The 23,111-nt window shown below is 36.8% G+C and overlaps 1 protein-coding gene across 1 annotated transcript; it reads right to left on the bottom strand.

Moving 5' to 3' along the window:
- Positions 1–5,743: 5,743 nt before the first annotated feature.
- Positions 5,744–22,953, bottom strand: PBLD (phenazine biosynthesis like protein domain containing). Its single transcript, XM_037400099.1, has 9 exons — positions 22,373–22,953; positions 19,988–20,087; positions 16,381–16,479; positions 15,738–15,847; positions 15,552–15,581; positions 14,943–15,031; positions 13,620–13,798; positions 12,490–12,552; positions 5,744–8,096 (listed from the first exon to the last, which is right to left on the bottom strand). The coding sequence occupies exons 1-9, from the start codon at positions 22,460–22,462 to the stop codon at positions 7,984–7,986; spliced, it is 873 nt and encodes a 290-aa protein (XP_037255996.1). The 5' UTR covers positions 22,463–22,953; the 3' UTR covers positions 5,744–7,983.
- Positions 22,954–23,111: the final 158 nt, after the last annotated feature.

Below are 23,111 nucleotides of genomic sequence, written 5' to 3' on the forward strand. Positions count from 1 at the left end.
CTAGAAAGTGCCTTGTTTAATGAAAGTATAGCATTCACCTTTCCTGGGAGAGCATGTGTCAAATATTACGTTTTCCACAAGCACATTTTTACTTACATTTAAAAAAAAAAATTACAATAAGGTTTTCTTTACTTGCTGAAATTTGAAACTTACTGAAAAATGGCAAGGATTAAATATCTGGGTAAAAGAAAAGGAAACCTTAAAACAAATTGATAGATGCACATATATACATACATAGATGTACAAAAAACATATATACACCTCCCTTCATTTTGTATAGTATTTTACTGTTAAGATTTTTACTTTATAATTAAAATGTGATTCACACTCAGTGTAAGTAAAAGTTTACACTATCAACTGTAAGGGCTGATGTTGTAATTAATGCTTTCCAAATTAACTAGGAACTTCTATAGCTATATTGGTTTGCATCCTGCCATAGACAGATGAGTGCACATGCACACAGGCATATAACACATCTGCTCTTTTGTCCAAATGGACAGCAGGACGCCACAGAGGTTTCTCCATCAAAAGAAATGCAATTCTAAAAGATTAAGATGTTATACTTCAGCACATGGTAACATTTGATGTTTCAGATTTTCTAATCTCCCAAGTGTCACATTTCCAAACTGTAATGAATTAGATGTGACAGGTATATTCTAAAAGCTACTAGTAAAGCTGGTTGTGAATAAAGAAACACTTAATGTAGTGATTGCTAATACATAATGCTGTATTTAGAATGCACAAAGGACAATGTTTCCCATTAGGTAAATGAGAATAAAAAGTGATAAACCATGACTAGAAGAGCAAAAAAACCACTTCATCTAATGTATACGGAAAAAGGACTGAATATTTGGTATCAAAAAGCTTGTTTGGTTTTTCTCCCATGAAGCTACTTGTTTCTTTTCATTCCTTGTTATTTCAGAGATTTCAAGAATCTCAAATGACAGCATTCTATCAGATTTTAGTGGAGCTTTCTCTTGAATTATCCAGACTTGAGGATGGGGAAGTTTTCTCAGACTTAATTAATATCACAGTGAAAATTTCAAATGAAAGGCTTTTTAAAGCAATGTATTTAGCCACTTTTGATAAACAGGTTTCCTTTTAGATATACAAAACAAATGATACAATCTTCTTTATTTAATGACATACACTGTGGTTTATGCCATCAGCTGCTCCCAGACCTTAAATCCTAACACAGAAAATGCACTGAGGCAGCTATATTTCCCTGCAGCTGGTCTTCCTCATATACAATTGAAAAGCAAAAAGGTATGTATTACTTTGTTTTTCCTTACAGCTTAAAAAAAAAGTGTAAGCATAGTAATATCTGTATTTTTGCAATTTAGATTCACCAATATATGTGCAGTGAAGTGCTATCAATTTAAAGAATTAGGGATGCTTTTAGAGTCAATCACCAGGAAGACTTCCTGCCCAAGTTATACAGCATTAAAAAGTCAAGAATGCAAGCTTTACAGCATGGGCTATTCAATCTAACAGACAAACCCATAAAAAGATTAAATAGCTAGAGGACAAAGTTTGAAAACCATGAACTGGAAACACAAAATATATTTTATCAAGGAATATGATAGATTCTTCATAAGCTTACATTTTTATATTAAATTTGGATGTCATTCTACTTTACCTAAATCACAAAGTATTGCCTTCAGTGCCACAGATTGCTTTGTGGACTATTACAGTCTGCAGTACACATTCAGGTCATCAGATTAGATGATGGCCTTATATAGATGCATCTATAAAATGCAGAAAAGACTACCAAAGTTACCTACTAATAAAAGACAGCAAGCCACTAGAAGTCTGAAACTACAAAGAACTCTGGTAAACTGCATGCAAATTAATTTCATTTAGTCTCTAAATCTTTTTTATTTAGGGAAAGCATGTATCTTCTTTAAGGTGAATTGAAGCCATTTAATATATCTCAGGTATTCGGAGAATAAAGAAGCTATAAAATTCAAAAGGCTCAATGAAGAGGAAACAAACCCAAAATATTTTACTGGTATTACTGAAATTTGAAATGTATCACTGTATCACTCAGTCTTCCTCTAAATTTTGATGAGTACGGGTGACAAAAAAGGAACATGTATGACACCTGGACAGGGAACACAAGCTTGGATCTATTTTTTTCAGAAAGGTTGTTTTCTAGAAAGGGTGTTTATGTGTTCTTCCACAAAGAAAAAAGATCTGTTGATTAGACTGGTCTCACTACATTGTACAAGGCCTTTGCATGAGTACACACTGGAGGAAGCACGTGAGAAAATTTGTTCCTAGTTAAGAAAAGACCAGCACAATCAGTCTTAGGTCTCAATAAGGGAAGTAAAATGCTTGAAAACAGTTGATGAGGGAAAATGAATATACAGAACTTATGATCTCTCTTCTACTTTTTCATGGCTGGCAGGAAAGACTAACTGAAGCGATGAATTCCTATTGTACCATTCTAAGGATCAAGATTCCACCTTCTTTTTGTCCATCTCAAAATCCTAGGGCATGGCACAACATCATTCACACTCCCAGCTAGCAGGGAAATCTAGGAAAAATCACACCTCCTCAAGTACAATTCCCTTTGGAGGTCTTCTTGGAACTGTCTGACTGTACAACCTTTTTAGTCAGTGCTAGTGCCTGATAAGACAACTGAATCCTTTGTTAAGAATTTCCAAAATGAAACAGAAGTACAAATTAATTGGTATTCTGACTGGGACTAATTCAAAGGTGTCGTCTAGTACCTTGGGACACGGTGTGTTCTACTTTGGAGAGAATCAATCAGTCAGAGATTGATGAAGAGGTGGTGAGGTCAGGTTTGCAAATACAGAACCATCTGCAGAGTCTCCTGGGTTGGTACCTGCAGCATAGTAATTTACAGGAGCAGGTGCTTCCTTTTAATCTACATTTTTTTTCTGCTGAAATTGTAACTTTATTGAGAAAGTGTCTGCAGTTTGTCATTAAGAGGGTACTTTGTTTATTGTTGCTATTAACTGCTGAAAGGTTTCTGAATGTTGTAGTAACCATACTCCTTAAAAACACAGGTAAGAGTAGAGGCTGTGATGTTAAATATGTAGTGTCAATTATATGCATCTTCAGAAAGCTGCTACACATAAACATACTGAAGTCCAAAAGGCAGTTTTTAAAACAATTATTTTGTCCAGTAAGGAGCAATTTCTTTTTGAAAATGGATGACTGAAATTATCATAGTCGTTAAGATTACAATTTATTTCTGTTTACAGCCATAAATACTTATGGAGAAAGGAGGCATTCTGAAACAAAAGAAAAATTCAAGAATTCCAACTGGAATTTCCCACCTGAATTGAGCTTGGTGGGGTAGGCACTCTGGTAAGTCCCCTATGCTTTGATCCAAAGCACAGCCAAAGGTTGGTAGAGAATACATTTCAATTCAAATTCAGGCTCCTGGCTTTGCCACACCTCATACTCTGCTCCACCTCTACTATAATCTACATAACCTCTAGCCTAAGATCTCTCAACCTGACTCCCAGGTCACACAGACTGTCTAACTTCAACTAGCAGCAAAAACTGAGGGCATGCCCTCAGGTGTTGTAACTATGCTCACATATTACAGAGTCTACACAGGCGTGTACACCTCCTTCTCCTCTTCCTGCTCCTCACAAACCTACTTCATCCCCTTCAAACTCTTTCCTCTTCACAATTCTAGAATTGTTATTGACAATTTTTTGGGGGGTTGCTTAATGTATTTTATCTACCCTTTAATTCTTAACAGAACAAAAACTACATATGGGAAAGTGGATTCTTCCTTTGGGTTTATCACCAAAAAAAAGTCACTGGACACTGGCACGTGGATAAAACTTAGGCTTGTAAGATTCATGATATTAAAAACCAGAGAATGTCATCCTTCGCCAATCAGGAAGGCAAAAACACAAGTCAAAGTGAATCTCTCACTAAAGAAACCAACAGAGATAGAAAAGTTTATTTCTTCTTATTCTGCTTTAGACATTAAGGCTAAACTAAATGTCTCAGCCTAAAGCTGACGTCTAATAAAAAAAAATTCACACTTTTTGACTATCTGGTAGTATATTGGGTTTTGTTATTCCACTTCCCCATTCTTTTGAAATTTTTTCATTACAGTGTGTAGTAAATTTTAGAAAACAAAAGGACAGTGACTAGCAACTGAAAAAATAGAAAAATCGCTTGTTCTGTCTTTTTATTTTTGTCTAGTAATGAAAGACAGATCTACTCATCTGGAAAAAAATATTAAAATGTAAAAGTCAGAATCAAACCGCTTAATTGGCAGTTTTTTTCAGTTTTTAATCGAACTAATTTAATTTTTATGTGATCTGGCATCACCCGTAATTTTCATTTAGTTTCCTTTTCTTACTTCTGGGAAGGTTCCCTCTGTTCCTAGCATGTTTCCCTGTCACTCTGATGAATACTGAGACAAAGAAATTGTTCCTTTCCCAGACATAACTGACTCATCTGTTGCTAATTTCCCCTTCCTATACCTTACGGAGCACATGGCTCCTTCCTATGGCCTCTTGCTGTGTACACATTCAAGACATCTTTAATTTCCACATTTTGCAAAATTTTCCAATTTTGATAACAACTTTACAACATATGTTTTCTCTCTATTCTAACCTAGATAACAGAGAAGAAAATCAAAGTATTGCCATGAATCCTGTAAGCAAATCTATTAAACGGCTTTTGAACAAAAACATGGTTTCCATTTTCTTATCATCCCTTTTAGCTGTACATTCCTTTGCATAACAGCAAACTTACATGGTTTCTGTTGCTCAATGTATTTTTTTTTCTTATTTTGCTACCTTCCTCATGATTCCGTGCTTTCTTCCTGACCTCTACACGAGCTATGCCTCTGCAAAGGCACACACTAAAGAAATAAAATGACCAAATGTGGATCTAAATTTTCGTATCTCAGCTGTTGGATCTAGCCACAGGCTCACTCAAAACTTACAGTGGCCTGTAACTTAATGGCCTTCTGTTGGACACTTTCATGATAAATAACTCTTAAGTGCATAGGAATTTTTGGAAGTGTGTTTGCCTTTGGTTCAACACATCCCTGTGCTACAGTCTTAATAAGAGAGCAGCACAAAACAGTTCTGCAAATTCTCTGCACCAGAAACCCTAACAGAGATACTGCATTTTTCCGGCCTTTCACTTATTCTTCACTTAATTTAACTTTTGATTCAATATTTTACCAAAACAATGCAAGTTAACTATTTTCTTAGAGAAACACTGAATTGTAAACTTCTATGTTAATAGTTGTAATATTATACAGGCAGTTCTAGAAAATTCTCTCAAAGTTTTATTTAATCAATGAAGAAGGCCTAGCAACTTGCATTTAAAAAAAAATGCGTTAAATTCTATAGCACTCAAATTCTATAGCACTCAAAAATTGTATTTAGCATTGTAAGGGCCTAAAAAATGTACTATGTAGGTTGAAGATCACATGGCACTAATGTTTATTTAAATTACAGTAGTCTCTTCATAGAAATCTACCTTGAAGCACTGTTTCCTTCCTGCATTTTCTATGCTGACTTGAGCTTTTGGAAATTGAATGAGTTAAACATCACTGTGTTCCTCTTTTTCTTGATGTAAAACTCATGTGATTTTGAGTCTGAATTCTCATTTCAAATGCAATCATACAATTCATTTGGTGCTAAGGTAATTTAGCATTCAGGATCTTGCTCAAGTCAAGATAGTTAAGTTAGATTAACTATATACAACTAAAAAAACAACAGGTAAATCCTTCACATGAAAATGTGACACAAGGCCACACAAATTCTAAGTAATTTTATTTGAAGTTCACACTACATATTTTTTGCACTAGGGAAGATGGACAGAATTTGCCACAATTAATTTAATTTACTGCTGACTGAAAATATGCAATGTATTAAAATAAGTCTCGGTGAGTAATCAGGATCACCAGGTCAACTACACAATATTTCATGAGAATAAAGTTGCTATTCAGAAAATGAGTGCTCTTTTTCTTGCCACTCTCAGCAGCCTTGCTTATTTTGCATATGGTTGCATGTTTAATTAGCAATCCTTCTGTAAGTGTCTGCAATTAGCACAATGATGATTAATAAAATAACTCCTTTAAAGCTCCATTTAGGCAGCAGAACTGCACAATCAGGTATAATTAATGCATCATTAATAAATCATGGCTGATTAACTAATCTGTTGATTACAAACACATTACTGCACAGTCTCCCACCTGAGCTCTGGTGATTTTTCTATCCTGAACAGAAACAGTGACAAAGTAGTAGTAAACTATAAAAAAAATGCATTAAGCAGCAAAGATACTTGTTTGGTCAGGAAATTTAGATAGCAAATATGTTTACAATGTACTGTGCTTTGTTCATTATTAGACCTCTTGAGTGAAAAAAAAAGTATTTGTACTGTCTGTTAAATGTGGACGGATAAACAATAATTGCTTCCTTAGTTCATTTATATTCTTAAGGAAGGGGTTTTTTGCAAAGCATCTCAGATTATGGGCCAGATTCACTCTCTGCATAACCCGGTAGGAAGTAGCGAATGCAGCAAAACAAGCCTGCGGTATTGCCCAAGAAGACCCAGGTCAGTAGCCAGAAAGTTATCAGTTTGCTTTGTGAGAAGGCAAGGTCAGGGTGGCTGCTAAACATGTTGTTGCAACGCTGCTATTAAGCTGCCTGCATAGCCGAGTCTTGTAGCTGATGATCAAGTCCATGTTTATAAACCACATTTCAGGTCCAGGAACTTCAGGAAGAAGAAGAACATGCATTTCCATTTGGAGATCCTTTTGCTTGCCACCTAGCTCCTGGGCTTTCTAGTGCATTAAAATCATATTTTTAGTATGTTCTGTGTAGTGGCAGGAACTAGAAGCTTTTATTTCAAATGAATCCTAGGATTCTCACACTGTTACTTGCCTCCAGCTAGTCAGACTTAAGTAAGATCTAAGTTACAAGTTATGGTAAAATTCAAAATAACTGGAAATAGGGCAACTTGGCATGACTAAGTTCGTCATAATTTATAAGGCTGACATCCAGCATTCCCACAGTATTAAAATGCCTTTGAGTTTAAATCCCTCATCTTGAAATATTGCAAAGAAAAAAACTAAAGCAAAGCTTAGGACAAAAGCGATTTGAAAGGGAAAACTGAGTTTTAGCTAGAGTAACTGAAACATTTCAATATTCCTAATAAATTCAGAGAAAGACCAGAACACTAAAGCAAAAAATCACAAAAACTGAAGCCATACACTTCATGAAGAAAGTTACAGAAGAAACTTTTAGTTTAGGTGCAAATCTTCAGTCTTTGAAAAGTAAATGACATTGCTGTAACTAAGTTTTCTTTCTGATTTTTGACCAGTTTTTTATACATCACTATGCCAATCTGTCAAATGTTTCTGTAAAACTTTAATTAAAAATATTGACCAAGCAGCATTTAACATGAGCCACTGCAATACCATCCCTCTTTCAAAAATACTGTTCAGAACAGAACTACAAAGCACATCTCTAAACCATTTCTATTTTTTTCATATTTTAATTCAAGTAAATTAATGAACATATCAGCATCATATATGGCAGATGTATGGCAGAGAAAAAAAATTTTTTTTAAAGGACTGTAGTCAGATTTCATGGAAAATGACTGAAAAGGGAAAAAGTTTGATTATTTTATCAATCAGAAATGTTTACAATTCAGTCCAGGAAGCAGAAATGGCTTTTAACATGGAATCTGGAAATAAGAACAGAATCATTTAAAAAGAAAAACAAGATAGCTGTCCTTGGACATTTTTTGAGGTCAGTGTACATAGGAAGTGGCAAAATGAAAGTGAAGAAAACAATGCCAAGGATCTTGAAGATGAGTAGTGATTATTTTGAAGCAATTTTTTCAAATGGACAATAAGTAATCAAATAATTTTGAGGCCAGTGGTGATTCACTGCCTAGAGTGAAGATATAACTAGCATAATATGAATAATTTGAAAGTGTGGGAGATGAGTGTGAATTTCTTCAGAAAGCCAGGTTTCCTTTTAATACAATAGCAATTCGCCCCGCAATGTCAACTCTTCCATCATTACGCACTGAAATCTTCAACTCTCCTCCACGGCGGGAGCATTGAAAAGCTAAATGGAAACAAGAATCCACAGTTAAAAAAACCCTAGTATCTATCACAAATTATTTAAAAATCCATGAAAACTCAGGGAAAGGAGAGCTCTGTCTTCACAAAGCAAGCAGCACCAGAGCAAGCACTGTAGCAGGGACTCCCTAGATGAATTGTCTTTGCAGACGAAGATTAGCTGAGGCTGTATCTCAGGTTAGAACTTGTCTATCAAGTGACAAAAATGCTAGTTAAGACAAGTAGTGAAGGATAGTTTGCTGCAACATGGCCAACCAAGTTTCCTTTGCATACCAAAAGCAGTCCTGAATTCTCCCATTCATGCGATAGACAATTTCTGTAGATAAGAAGGAAGAACACCAGGATAATGGGAAAATAAAGCTCAAACAGGGCAGCGGAAAAAGCCTACAAAGAAACAAAGATGCTGCTTCAGCTGTCACAAACTGAGACCAAATTCTTACATAGACAGGAACAGATATTGATTTATATAATCCTGAATACATAACTTAATATAGCTGGATAAAGTTTAAGTAGAAATAGCCTTCTACCTGTAAATAATTACAGAACTAAACTTTTGCTGAAACTGTTTAGTCATATACAGGTGAGACGATAATGCTCACCTCACATGTTCAGTCTGCAGACTTACTTCAGCAGTCCAACTTTAGTTGCACAACTATGTGATCAGAAAACGGTCTGGTGCAGATGGCACCTAGCAAAGGTTTGGGTTTAGTGTTGTTTCTGTCAAAGGCTATAAATGGATGAAGAGGCATTAACGTTCACAGTCTCCTTACTCAAACTTCCAACTAGTGCAAAATTTCTTCAAAGCTAAAAGGCGTGGTTTTCCTCACAAACCCATAATTTGAATATTGGACAGAGATTGTATTCAGATCATAGGACCTGTAACAGATGGCATATATAACGTATGCTTTAAAACAATTTCTCAGCCACTCAGAAAGGTCTTCCTTATAACAGGATATTAGATTCTCACCCAAAGCAAACACTCCAAAACAGTGGAAATGGCAGCTATGTAAAGATTCATAAAGAAAGATACTTTCTGTTCTTTTGCACTTACAGAACCACCAGTTATTGTTTTTAACTCGTCAGAATAACAACTATGCATGGAATGCCTTCAAGTTGAGTATTTTGGACACTTAAAGATCCAGACCATGATAAATTTGATCAATTACTATTGCCAAGTGTGGATACACAACTAAACTCTCCCGCTCTCTCATGACAGCAGATTTAAATAAAAGCGATTAATTATTTCACTGTGAAATTGAGCATGTTGATATACAGGATCATAGATTCATGTACCACTCATTCACAAAGCAGCCAGCAGCCTTGTAGTAGTATTATCCTGTTGTTTTGAAGAGCTTCTTATCAGCCTGGATGGTTCTCAATGACCACTGCTTACAGAATTTGGGGAGTAATGGATTTTCTTCATGACATCATCATAATGACATCAACTCAGGAACAAGTGCCACTCTCTTAAAAGTATCTATTTTTAGAAATTATTATTTGGGTCAAACTTCTAAACCCTGTAAAAGGACTGATGAAAGCAGCACTTTTTTCTTAAGTGAAGTTAAGATCTCCATTACTTTTTTTATTCTAAGAAAGAAGGTGGATAAATCTGGTGATTGACGGAGGGAAACTCCTCTCCTTTGGCAGAAATGATACACTTGTGCATAAATCTGATGTGATCAATCTCTGTGTTGAGATTACCTGGGAAAGATGAAGACTATGATTATAACTGCAAAACTCTTCATGGGAATTCAAATTAGCAACAACTTAAATACAGGTAGATTTAAAAGCAACTTCTTCACACACACAAAAAAGTAAGGAAACTAAAAAGTTAGAAGATGGGACAGATTTTCTGTTGAAAGAAATCTAGCAAAATTTGTGAAAGCATGATCTTACAGTTATCAAAGTAAGGTTTGGGTTTTGGTTGGATTTTTTTAGTTTGGGTCCCCACCCCACCTCCCACAAAAAAAACAAATGCTATAAACCTGTTCTGTACTGGGAAGGAATCAGAGAAGTTAAAGGCAGTAACAAGAACCAAAATTTCCCTGCAAATCACTACAGTTGTCTGAAGTAAAGAGGTACAGAAAGATTCCTCTAGCTTCAACCGAGATTAAAAATTGTACTGGATAAAGCCCCTTTTCTTCATAATTATTTGCTAAATCCTCTAATCTGTTTGGTTACATCAAATTCCTTATGTATGTTTATAAATGTTATCTTCGAAATGTGAAAACTATGTGAAGGGTTGGATACAGAGGTAGTGCTAAATACTGCATTCATTAGCAATTATGAAAGTCTATACATCTGATAGGAGACATAATAATATTTAAATATTGCAGAGACTCTTCAAACGAAAAAAAGGCAAGGACTGATACCGAACTCTGATTTAACACCCAGCTTAAATTCAAGGACATATACATCATTTCAAGAAAGATTGTGAAGTATTTCACCTTGTAAAAAGGCTGGAAAATTCTCTTTGTAGTTGATGGGGGTGGTGGCTGTTGTTTGAGAATTTGGTCTAATAAAAGTAAGAAGAGAACTCAAACACAGGAAATTATGTCTGATACTTCAGCAGAGATGCAGCTGACCTCCTCCTAGAGGTCACAATATCCAAAGAGATCTGAACATAGACTTAATGCTCTTCATTTTTATATTATTTCATATGTGATCTATTTTTGAACTAAAATATCTTTCATTTTATGGAAGAAAATCTTCTTTTATTCTTGCAATAAAAGGTATCAGATATTACAGAAGCTACTGCAAAGATTTCTAAAAATTCAAATGATGGTCGTCTTTATTAATCTTTGGTGATAATGTAATCTTCTTGATTGCCAGTCATCTCTTACAAATAATCTCGTTAATAATAGATTTTGCCCCAGTACTACCTCATACCCCTCAGTCACATGCATGTAAGGAAAAATTATTTCTCATAAACACGTAGAGACCACATATTGATCAGATGTCAAATGAACTTGTTCTCTTTAAATCCATTTTGTATGATAACTTATCACATATCCTTTAAAGACCTTATCAACAAAATCCATTTTGAGATTCATTTGACCAAATATAGGAAAGCTTATATTCAAGGTAGCTGTTTGTTTGGAAAAGAGTTTACTTTTATGGACAGGGAACCTTATTAGATCAAGGATCCAACCTCTGTTCAAAACAAAATATTACCAAAGACTTAATTGCGGTCAGGTACACAAAAGAATCATAATCCCCTGCCACCTCTTAGGGAACCAGATAGCAGCTAGGGTATTTTGTGTTGCTTCTGTTGTTCGTGCATTCTCTGGCAAAGCACTAGAAACTTGAGAAGCAAAGAGACACCCAATGCCTCTTGTGTTGTCATTTATTAAGCTTCTCTAATTTTTTTCCAAGTTCTTCAGTTTACTACTTAACAACAAGTATGTGATTTAATAAGCATATCTCACTGACTGAAAGAATACCAGTAAATCTCTTTTTTGACCTCAGAGGGACAGTCATCTCAGACTAAGGCTTAATCATTTAAAAGTAAGACTGCAAATAAAATCACAAACAAAATTTGCCTATGCCTATGTATTTTGTCCCCATGCTTACATATTTAAAGCCAATCATGTTCTTTCTGTTCTTGTAACATGACTATTCTTTCTTATATCATTCCTTGCTACCACGTAAAACATCATCATGCTGAGGAAAACTGATCTTCATACCTACACAGATGTATCAGAAACCAGTAAAAAGCGTACCACGAGGCACATTCCGTAAGTAGAATCTGTTAAAAATACCTATTATCTAGCCATAATAACACTAGCTATTCTAAACCTTAAGTTTCCTAAAGAAGTCACTGAAGGAATTAATCTGGAGTAATTCTCAAGAAAATTCCACAATCAGGCAGAAACCATATGACTTTTTTCAGTATCATCTTAATATACATGAGGGGAAAGGAAAACACTGTCCAAACTGTACTGAGAAGTACACATCATTAATGAAAACGATACCTGCTCCCAATACCCAAAATGCAAGCCATAAAGACCAAGGAGTAAAGTGAAATTCAATCAAAAGACATAAACAACATCATCTGAAGTTCACCAAGCTTCAGTTATGATGAAAGATCATGAAAACTAAAACCCAAAAGCTGAGATCAAAACCTAACTGCAGAGAGTTACAATCTAGAAACTGATACTTTGAACTCCCTGCAGGCATGATGTTGGTGGGTAGGAGAGAAAGCCATTTCTTAAAGATCACCTGACACATAAAATATTATATAATGTTCTATTCATATTGAGAAAATGCATAGGGAGTTATTGCTACAGTTTGGATTGTAGTAATAATATAACTTTTCCTTTTCTAGTGAGTAGCTTTTACATAAATGGGCAGCTTTGCAAGAAAACATTTTCTCTTACCAAGCATTTCTTTCTTCCCCAGCTGCTCTGACCAGTAGCTGCTTAAAACAGCATGAGCAGATCCTTAAAAGAAATTGGAAAATAAAGTATGGAATTAGATTAGAATCACTACTTTATAGAGCAAGTGCATTCCAAAAGGTACATGCCACAAACAAATCAAGTGCCACACGTGTGTTTAGGGCAAAAACACCTAAGAGTCTGCAGCAGACAGAACTTTAGGCTTTATCATTTATTTACAATAAAGCAGTATTACTTCCTCATCTTCTGGCTTCACTGGAAATTTTGCCTAGGTGAGGGCTTCATGATTAGCCACAACTGGTAGGAATAACAAATAGGTGGGAGGTTTTTATCACAATACTTGAGCCGAAGTACTCATTTGTCTATCAAAAGTGGTTTCCTAATACCAGAATCTCAAAATACTATATTTAAAATGTTATTCATATAAATATGATGTTATTCAATGAAATAGGAACAGCTAATCATGAAAAATCTGAACAGACTTTTGAGTATTTTTTAAAAATAGGAACAAGTGCATAGAAGTCAATGTGTAAAACAAAACTATTTCTTCTCCTAACAGTTTTCACAACAAAACCTCAGGGTTTTTTCAGTTTCGAATATTAGTAAGTATCAGGCTCTAACTCAAAGAGATCTTTATGGTCTCACCACAGCTTCTGAAAACTAGAAAACAGATTTCTTGTTTCCTGACTGGCAGATGGCTTAAAAATTTAGGAGGACTTCTCAAATTCATAGCTAGAAATGCTGCTTCAGTCTACCTTAGCAGCTAGGGACAAAGACACCCTTCTGGAAACTCTACTGTGAAGTAACCATAATTACCAGGGCTCAAGGACACCAGGACATGCAGCATTATTAAGAAATCATTACAAGAGATTAAAAAAAGATCTGAAAAAGACACAGGAATATCTGGCCTGATGACAGCAAGAAGCTGATTTTTTCTGAATGAGTTAGCAACAGTCATGAAAGTTTTCAGTTTAATGAGCACACTACTATTATCCATATGAAACAGTAATTTATGAGAGACTCCAAAGCACAAAACCAGATTCATTAAGTTTAATAAGAACCTCTTAACTGAACTGAAACAAGAGTAAGAGTTATTTATCACACAAACATACCTGTAACAGGGTCTTCCAGAACCCCATACCAAGGTGCAAAATATCTGGAGTAAAAATCGTGGCCTTTATGTTTTCCACTGGAATTTCCCTTAAGAGTGAGTATGAGTCCTTTCACCTTTCCCGTCTTTTCAGCTGATAAAAAGCATTGTGCGCTCACTTGCAGTTGTTCCAAAACAGACCTTGAATATAATTATAGAATTTTAATAGCCCATATTCTTCATTTTACATTAAGTATTGAAAAGAAACATAAAACTACTAAATCATCTTCTCTACAATCCCAAAGCAGCCACAGCAAAACGTAGAGACAAGATTTAGGAATCTTGCTAGGGCACTGTCCTCCCAATGTCATTGGACAGAAGGCTACCCTAAATATAACATGCTTTAAGCAAACAGAGTAAAAATTTCAAGCCATGCATTTCCTATCTATTTCTGAAAGCAGAGTATCCTGGAATATTAGCTACAAAAGAGCACACTTTTGTTTCAACATTTTAATCACTGAAAGAAATATTTCACCAGTACAGAATGCAAAGAGCAAGCAAATAACTAACACCATTCAGATCCTCATGGGATTCTAAAGCACAACAGCCTCAAGTCTGAGAAGCTGCAGATACCTCCTTAAAAAATAAAGTCTGAAAGAGCAAAAATAGTTCTCTGCTGAAGATATTTCTATCTCCCCGCTAGCCCACTCTTTAAACATTAGCTCAGCCAAACTGCAAGTGAAAATAATAGTAATTTGGCCTGATTAAAGAAGTTGTGTTTGGCCAATATCTATCCAAATCATACTTGACTTAATGAAGTTCAGCTCTCTCAGATTAACAAATGGTTTGGAATAATTTGAATTGGAATTTTCTCTGTTAAGCTACTTATGATGCTGTTAAGCATGGGTAAGCAGATTACAGTCAACTGGGAACAAGAATCCATGGTATTCTGTTAATGCACCCTATCTCACTAAGAGGACCTCTACAGCTATGCAACTATTACTTTTTCATTTGAGAAGCAAGACTCCTCATTTCCTGCTAGGTTACTGGATCTTTTTTTTACTCAGACGGATGGGGAAAATGCACCATCGTTAAAATAGTTTCCTACACCTCCTTTTCTTGGACATAGATTTCAGATTGATCTTATTCAGCTTTGCAGGTTCAAGCAGCTCACATTAGAAGATAAAATCCTATGTTAAACAGTTATTTAAAATTAAGAGGTTTTAACCTCCACCCATTTAAAAAACAGATAAAAGAGCCTAGTATGTAAGGAACAGAGGTTAAACACGCAGACTCAATTTCTGCACACTTAATTTAAAAAAAAAAAAAAAAAAAAGCATGACACCTTTCATAAGCATCACTGAGGCGGACTAAGAGTTTCTTTGTATCAGGAGAATAACGGAGATCTTGAACAACCATGTCACCAATGGCTGCCTGGTGGAAAAGTTAAAGGAGACAAAGAAAAACCACTATCATTTGAGTACAAAATATTTCCTTAACATTTTTGTAGAACAAATTCCCTGCTAGAACAGGGCTTACACAGGGTCTTTCATGCAGCTGTCAAGTACATGCAAGCAAGAAAAGTAAATGCACCAAGTGCATGAATGGGTATGGGTAGGTGCTAAGAGCTCTGTATATGTCAACTTGGAAAGAAATTCAGGGACCTAGAAGAGGGCAAGGCCACTAGATTGCTCTCACATGCAGACTACAGGCTGAAAATGCCACTGAAATAAATACTGACACTCCAGTCAATGGTAGTGGGAGACAAAAGTGCAACTGCAGCATTTTGGAGAATTCCATTTCCTGAGCTGCATGACTCGGACCTTTAAAGTTGAGTGTTTCAAGTTCAGGAGTACATCAAGCAATGCCTTGTGGCCACTTCTTAGCAATTATAAGAATAACTATGGCTATTATAAATGTGCTTCTAAGACCACATATAGATTATTTTTTTTACCTTTATTAACTCTTCTACTTCATGAAGTACCTGAAGAAAAAAAAAAACCAAACCACACTGTAAAAGATAGAATATATATATGTCTATCTATCCAACTACAGACAAGACAGATAAGACTGACATACGCATACAAATATAAACACACACTTTCCTTGAAAGCCTTTACTGAATAACATTTTGACTGACCTGTGGGTAGGTTACATAAAGTGGTAAGTCCAGCACAATATAATCTTCCACTTGTCTGGCTTTTAAGTCCCCACTCAGTGTCACAAATGTCAGAACTGAATTTGTGTTTTCTAGAAAGATAACACTGCAACATTACCAAACACAAGGATTTTAATCTGAATTATAATAGAGTAGCTCAGTATATTCAGAAAAATTGGTTATACAGCTAAAATAGAATTAACTACAGTAAACCTGTATTTTGCATATTGTGAGACAAAATCCCCAACTACCTCAACAAATAATCTTCTGAAGGTAACAAGCACAGCAATTGCTGGGGAATCTTTCCTGCACATTCCTAGAATGAATGGAAATTTCCTTTTAATGGAAAGAGAAATATTCCTTATTCATCAAATTCTATTGTAACTCTCCCAGATGACAGCTAACACTTTTCTTAAATGAGTAATAGTAGGGCACTGGAATCCAAGTTTAGGCATCAGACTACCTTACAATTACAGAGCAGTTGTAAAAGACAATACCTAACGGATTTCTAGATGTGTTCTCTAAATGTTCTGAGTATTTAATTGCTTTTGTTGCAGAAAATAGAGGTCTTAATTATAAGTAAATTTTCTAAAATGTTATAGTAATAAATAGATTGTAAACATACTTTGTATGTGAAACAACACAGCAGCTGCTGCAAGTGTAGCATGACCGCAGAGAGGAACTTCATTGGCTGGGGTGAACCACCTGAGTCCAAAGCAGGAACCTTGACAATAAAGTTTATTATGCATTATTAAGTGGAAGAAGTCTATAGCTTCAATTTATCTCAAAACTTTACACAGAGTGATGACATTTCAGTTAATCAAAATGCACATTATAATCAGCCTTGGTCTTAAACACGACTTATTAGGAACCTATTTTGTACTGATATTTGAAATAGCTATTGCTTTTGAGTCAGGCCAACAACAGGAGTCTACTTGTAACAGAAAAAAGCTACTTTGTTAGAAAAGCAAAGGAAATACAGCGCAGAAATGCCTGCCAACCTGAGCACTAGGCCTGTGAACCAGCAGCATCCTTGAGAAGCGAAGCTTGCACCTTTGAAGCGCTGCTGGGTAGCTAGACACATCAAGATACCATCAGTAAGCACAAAATCAACAAACTGTAACAGCAACTTAACCCCTGAAAAAAGTGAAATATAGTCTGGAAAAAGGGTAAAGCATCCCTAAAAAGTAAGAATCTAACTGCTACTGGATGTTCTAACTGGAAGAACAGGAAAACAGTCTGGAAAAATAAAAACTGCTTTGAGAAAATAGAAAACATCATTATCTATTGGCTGTTCCATGTGAAAAATTGGAATTAACAGCATTCACTGGCTTCTTCAAGTGGTGGTGTCCTGTATTCTCTTATGTCTCTGATATAAAAATTACTTAATTTTTACCTGAATTGGAGCTTCTCAAAGACCTTTCTGTGCTGCATGTATTTTTGCCTGTCCTAAACAGGTCTGCACAAACCTTATATGAGATCATGGACCCTTGCCAGGGACACACGGCTGACTCCAAACTCCATGACACAGATCATTGTCAAACTGAGACTGCTATTTTACTGGTCCCCCTCTGGGCACACTTCTGGGCTGAGTCTGGTTTGTCCTTCCACTTCTGGGCTTGCTGCATCCTACCCTCTGGAATCTATTTAATGTGCTTGGTACCATACATATACATGTAAGTAATCTACTGTAAGTATAACTACTGTTACATTATTGATGTTTGATTACTGACTAGTGATAAGTTTGTAGTAACCTGTAATACCGTAGATACACACTTCTTGCTGCTATTGCTGATTCCTGCTATACTACTGATCATTTATAATAATTTGTAATAGCTTGAGAGCTATATATAGTCACTTCATTAATCATAGATATACTTGCTATTGGTGATTTTTGTGGTATATGTAGTAATTTTTAATAAAGTAGAGACCTTCGATAAAGCCTTTGTGTCCTGGCATATTATGGAATCCTAGAGCGTCACAGTCACTATTTCTATACGCTTGCAGGCTGGGTTACACTGTAGGGGTTAAAGATAGTTTTTTTAGTATTATAGAACCTGTATCAGAGCTAGGTCAGTTATGAATTATTTTGCTTAAACCACCAGTCAAGACCGGTAAAAGCCTCTAATACATACTAACCCTCCACTAGTAATCATATTTCTATTTGTTGTTTAAAAGAACTAGAAGCAAAATGCACTATACTTGGTTTCCTGATGTTTTTGCAGAGTTCTTGTCCCATGGTGTTTAAGAGAATGATTATGAAAACATATTTCAAGTGAATAATTACCATACAAACACAACCAAAAGGTGCAAAAAACCCAAATGATATTTAAAAAAAAAAAAAAAACCAACAAACAACTCCTGTCATTGCCCCCGTGAAAAATTTGTTCATTGAAGTCAGTCCCCTATGTAATGAAAACAGAGTCCCAGCAAAACCTAGTGGATGAAACTAATGGACATGGCAGAGAAGTGCTCTGAGGCACGGCAGAGAACCCAGCTGCACGCCTGCCCTGCGGCATTAATGCACTCCCCTAAGTGGGAATTGTGGCTGAACGCAGGAGGAAATGGAGTCACCCATGACCGACTGGAGACAGACAAGCTCTGTGACTCGGAACACCTGCCTGGATGCTTGAGACATGCAGATGTACTCAGACTAAGACGACATTTTGTACTCTGATAAATCAACACATCTCTAAAATAACACAGATTTTTTTAAAGCTAAAATGAAATTAAATGACTGATCAAACTCATACTCCTGCAAAAGCATACTCTTTGTCCAGGAGCCCTTACTACATCAACTAATGTTCCAGAAGCAGATGACAGTCTCATAAACAACATTTTAATGTTCCTGGTCTCCTCTCACTCCCCCCCACCCCTCAATACACACATTTGCAGGTGTAGCTCAGTGACTGAATTCCTTCAAAAAAATTGTGCATCTCTTCAGCAGCTGTACAGTTCTGATGTCACAAACTCTAGTCCCATTAATACCAAAAGCACTTTAATGGGAAAGCAGCTGGAGCTTTATATGCAGTTGAATATGGATGACTTGGAGGAAAAAAAAATGTGTAAACATACTGGCAAGGTGTTAAGATTTAAAAAAAGTTACCATGAAAAATGAAAAGTATTACCACTTCCTGACTGAAGCAATTAGTCTAACCCTAAAACAAATTCCAATTTATTAACAACAGGAGTAAGCAATGATAGCTACTACTTTAAGAAAATCCTCTTTCATTACAGAGACTACAGAATCCCAGTCCCCATACAAGCAATCAACTAATAAAGAACTGTTTGTTTGCACAGTGTTCAAGGGTCTCTTTCGGACAGCCAATAACCTCAGAGATGTTTATTTCTCTCTGCCACTACATCATGTCAAAGCGACATGATGCCAACATGATGCCTTAACCTGGAATCTAACTCCAAGCTAGTGGGGTTCCAGCCCCCTGGCTCATGCCATCACACAACTGCAAAGTAAGCAGATTCAGTAAACTGATTCAGCTGAAAACTAATCCACAAAGTGATTCTGAACAAACTCTGTATTTGTCTGGTATTTTCCATCTTGTCTATTGTCTCTCCATTTCCTCTCCCATAATATATACATCCCTTACCAAAGAACACCAGTGAAGTCCCTCCACTCAAACCATTCAAACAAGCAACCTAGTGTGTTTGATTTGGGCAACTTCAGATTTCCCAATTTTGTTGGAAACCTTTATTTTCCAGTATTGGCTCCATAGACAACTTGTGAGATTTTGTGACAAACTCAAATAGTAGCTTAGTTACCCCAGTGATGAATTCCTAAGCATCCAAGCCAGATTCTACTCAGTTTGCAGTCTTGTGTGTTTGGAATAAGCATGTTCCATCTCTATCTTCCACTTGTATAAGAAGTTATCTCGGGATATTATTAATAGAAAGGCAAGTATTAACTGAAGGATCTTTGCACAGCATTTTTAGGACACTTTCTCTGTACAACTTATTTAGTAAAAGACACTAAAACAAATTCTCTAATTCAAGAATAATAAATGTTTCCATATTGTAAAATGAACTTGATACAGAGCACAAATACTTTATAAAGAATCTATGTGCAAAAGGCTCATTATTATATTAAGTATGATACATCACAGTTCCAAAATTATGCTTTGGCTGTCTCACAAATTAGCATCATTCCTTACAAATGCACCCACAGTGTCTTCCTATTCCCCTGTAAGAGATTTTGGTGGGTAAAAGGAAGTACCCACTTCTGGTAAAGTCATCTCCAGGGTGCAGTTTTCTGATGAAAGCAGTTTCTGAAAGATTCATTTCTGTTGCGATTTTTTGGTGCAATTCTTCACCCAGGTCCTAATGATGAAACCAAAAATCCAATTAAGAGCAGGCCAAAAAATGCAGAATCAAACTTTATCAAATAAATACAGACATTTAATTATAATAAACATAGTTTTTAGTTTAAAACACTTTCTGAGAGGGGAAAAAAAACCCCAAACTTTTAAGCATAAAACAGGGTAACTAGTTCAATCAGTGTGATACATAGGCACTTCTATCTCTCCCATTAGTTTACAAATTCTTGGAATACATGGAAAATAAAATCACCAAACCCACTAAACTCAGTCTTTCCATGAACACAAATCTTCTTTTTAAAAGTTATGACTAAAGTCACACTGAGAAGTCAGTCATTATTAACATAATCTAAAAATAACTACAACTTTTTGAAACTCTAAAAAATTCATGCCAGCAAGAGGTATGTGGTAATGGCTAGGGCAACAACCAAGATGGCTGATCAGCCCTTATGGCTGTACCCTTGATACTGCTCTGAACAACAAGAACAAGTTGACATGCTAAGTCAGCAGAAGCCGAGAAACTGAAAAACAAAAATGCTGTAAGCTCACTACATTCTGCTCTAACTGCCTACAGATTTAAACCAATGAACACTGAGCCCAGGATACACAAGTTGTAGCAATTACATAAAATTTGACTTCACCTTTGTTCGATCGCTCGATCTCCACACAACTATGCTAACTGGCCAGGTTTGAGAATCTGGTTTTTAAAATATGAAACAAAATACTAAGTGGACCTGGTCAGGTTCATCCTCTGCAAGATAAACATTTGCCCTGCTAACTTTACTTATTTCCCTTAGTAACTTTAATCCTTTCCCAGCCAGATTTCATACCCATTACTGATGGGTATCATAGACCTGTATTTGCAGAGTGCATTCTATACAGTAAAACAACAATCTAACTTTTTACAGTAACAAGTGCCTCTCCTTTATTCCAGGAAAACACTTTTGTCAATTACTCTGAAGATACTAAACCACAACAAAGACCAACCAGAATGTTATTAAAAACAGAACTTCATTGAAATACTGCCATCCTGTGGCACTTCTGAAAACCAAAAGGGCTTGCTTTGCCAGTCTTGCCTTGCTCCCAAGTTTTTGCAAAGCATCTCCTGAGACTCTGAAAGGAACAGAGAACAGAAACATTGCTGCTAGGTGCACCACACTTTCTTGGAGCATAGAATTAAATTATGAATTAGCATCTCTACTTTAACACTAAAGCCTCTAGCCCCAGATACTGTAGAAAATAACTTTAAAACCCCAACATTCCAAAGGCAACATGCAAATAAGTTGCCTTCACAATATACTAATGTAATAAAGCAAAATTAATATAAAAAATGCAACTAGAAGCTCATAGGTTTTAAGTAAGATCACTTTCAGAGGGAGAATTTAGATTTCAGGGGGCCAACAATACCTCTGAAGTTTCATGTTCCGAGTCATAACTTTAGCTGATCTGGTAAGTGGGCTATAGTGTAGGAGACCTAGATAGGCTTAGGAACATCTAGAGAAGATTCATATTGTCAGTAGAAGCTACCGCCATTGACTTCTCTACATATATTTTCATACTTAAAATTCTCATCAAGTGTTACCATACAAATATTTTAAGGCCTATACATTTCTAATGCTGTTTAATGATTAGGTTTTGGTAGAAATTATCAACTGTGTATAGATTAGTACCAACTGTTCAGAACGCCCTGATGAGGATGACTACTGTCAACTGCGCTAAAACTACCATGCTTTGAAAAAATAAAAATTCGCTGTTCAAACTTGGGCAAAGCTGAATCTGACCCAGTAATGGTGAAAGACTCGGATCCAGTTCAGTATTTCCCCACTTTCTTTCCACAGAAAGAGAAAAAAATAAAGAAAAAAGGAGGGAGGAACACAAAAAACACACTAACACCAAAACCCACTTTTAACACTTCCTTCAAAAACTAGAGTACTGATTCTGTTACAGCATTTCCTTTCAGAGATTTCATTCTGAATTCCTGGGCCTTTAAAATTAAGCCATTTCTTTTTTCCGTAACTCTGTTAAAACAAGTTAGTATATTCCTTAAAAAAAAAAATTAAAACCCACAAAAAATTCGAAGCGTGTCTTGTATGAAAAAAAAATTGATGGGTAAAAAAAAAGCATACCCTTGCACTAATTTCTCCGTATTCTGGAGCAACAGCAAACAAAGCTTGCAAGCAAAACTCCTGAGCGAAGGAAGCAAAGTCTAATGCCGTGCTGAGTGCTCAGGTCAAGTACAGAACGGTAAACGCCACTGCAGTCCTTCACATAAGTTATTTTTCAACTTACATTTTCAAGCAGACAAACTGCCGCAGGATTTCCAGAAAATGGCCGGTTTGTAAATGCATCAACCGTAAAAATAGGAATTTGCATTGTCATTTGCGCCTGTTTAGTCTTAACCTGCCCTCTGCAAGGTGCTGTCTAACCAGTTTTACCCTTAAACGCCAGCCGCGCTCCGTTAATGTTTCCCCGACGGCAGGAGGGGCCAGCGGGCCGCCATCCCGTCACTTCCGAGCACGTACGTGGGCTCAGGCCTCCTTCCACACCCCCAGCGCTCGGCAAATTGCTTTCAATTCTTTAAAAACGATCTTAGCCTCCCCCTTCCGCCGCTTGCCGCCAGCTCCAGAGCGCTCTAACGGGCCCTCCCACCACAGCTGAAGCATTTACGAAAGCGGGAGCCGTGCGAGGCCGCCCGCGGGCGCGGCCTGCCGCGGGTTTACCGCAGCGGCAAAGCCGAGGGGAGGCGGGCTGCCACTGCGTGCGCCCATACGGGAGAAGCCCCCCATCCTCGCCGCCAAGCCTGCGCCGAGGCAGCCGGACACCCGGAGGACCCCGCTACGGCGGGCACGGCCACCAGCCTGAGGCGATCCCCGGGCAGCCGTTACGGGCACGCGCCCCGCCCCGCGCGCTCCCAGCCCGCTTGGCGCCAAGCGCACGCAGGCACCGCGTGACAGCAGGCACAGTGCGCACGCGCCCCGGCCGCCGGCCGCCGCGAGGGGAATGGGCGGGAACTGCCGGGCCGCCGCGC

The sequence above is a fragment of the Falco rusticolus genome, chromosome 9, assembly GCF_015220075.1.
Source record: "Falco rusticolus isolate bFalRus1 chromosome 9, bFalRus1.pri, whole genome shotgun sequence".
NCBI lineage: Eukaryota > Metazoa > Chordata > Aves > Falconiformes > Falconidae > Falco > Falco rusticolus.

Coding starts and splice junctions, on each gene's coding strand:
- PBLD (XM_037400099.1), bottom strand. CDS start 22,462: ATGACAATGCAAATTCCTATTTTTACGGTTGATGCATTTACAAACCGG. Junction 16,480..19,987: donor TGGAGATGACTTTACCAGAA/GTGGGTACTTCC, acceptor TTTATTGTCAAG/GTTCCTGCTTTGGACTCAGG. Junction 13,799..14,942: donor CTCAGTGATGCTTATGAAAG/GTGTCATGCTTT, acceptor ATTATATTCAAG/GTCTGTTTTGGAACAACTGC.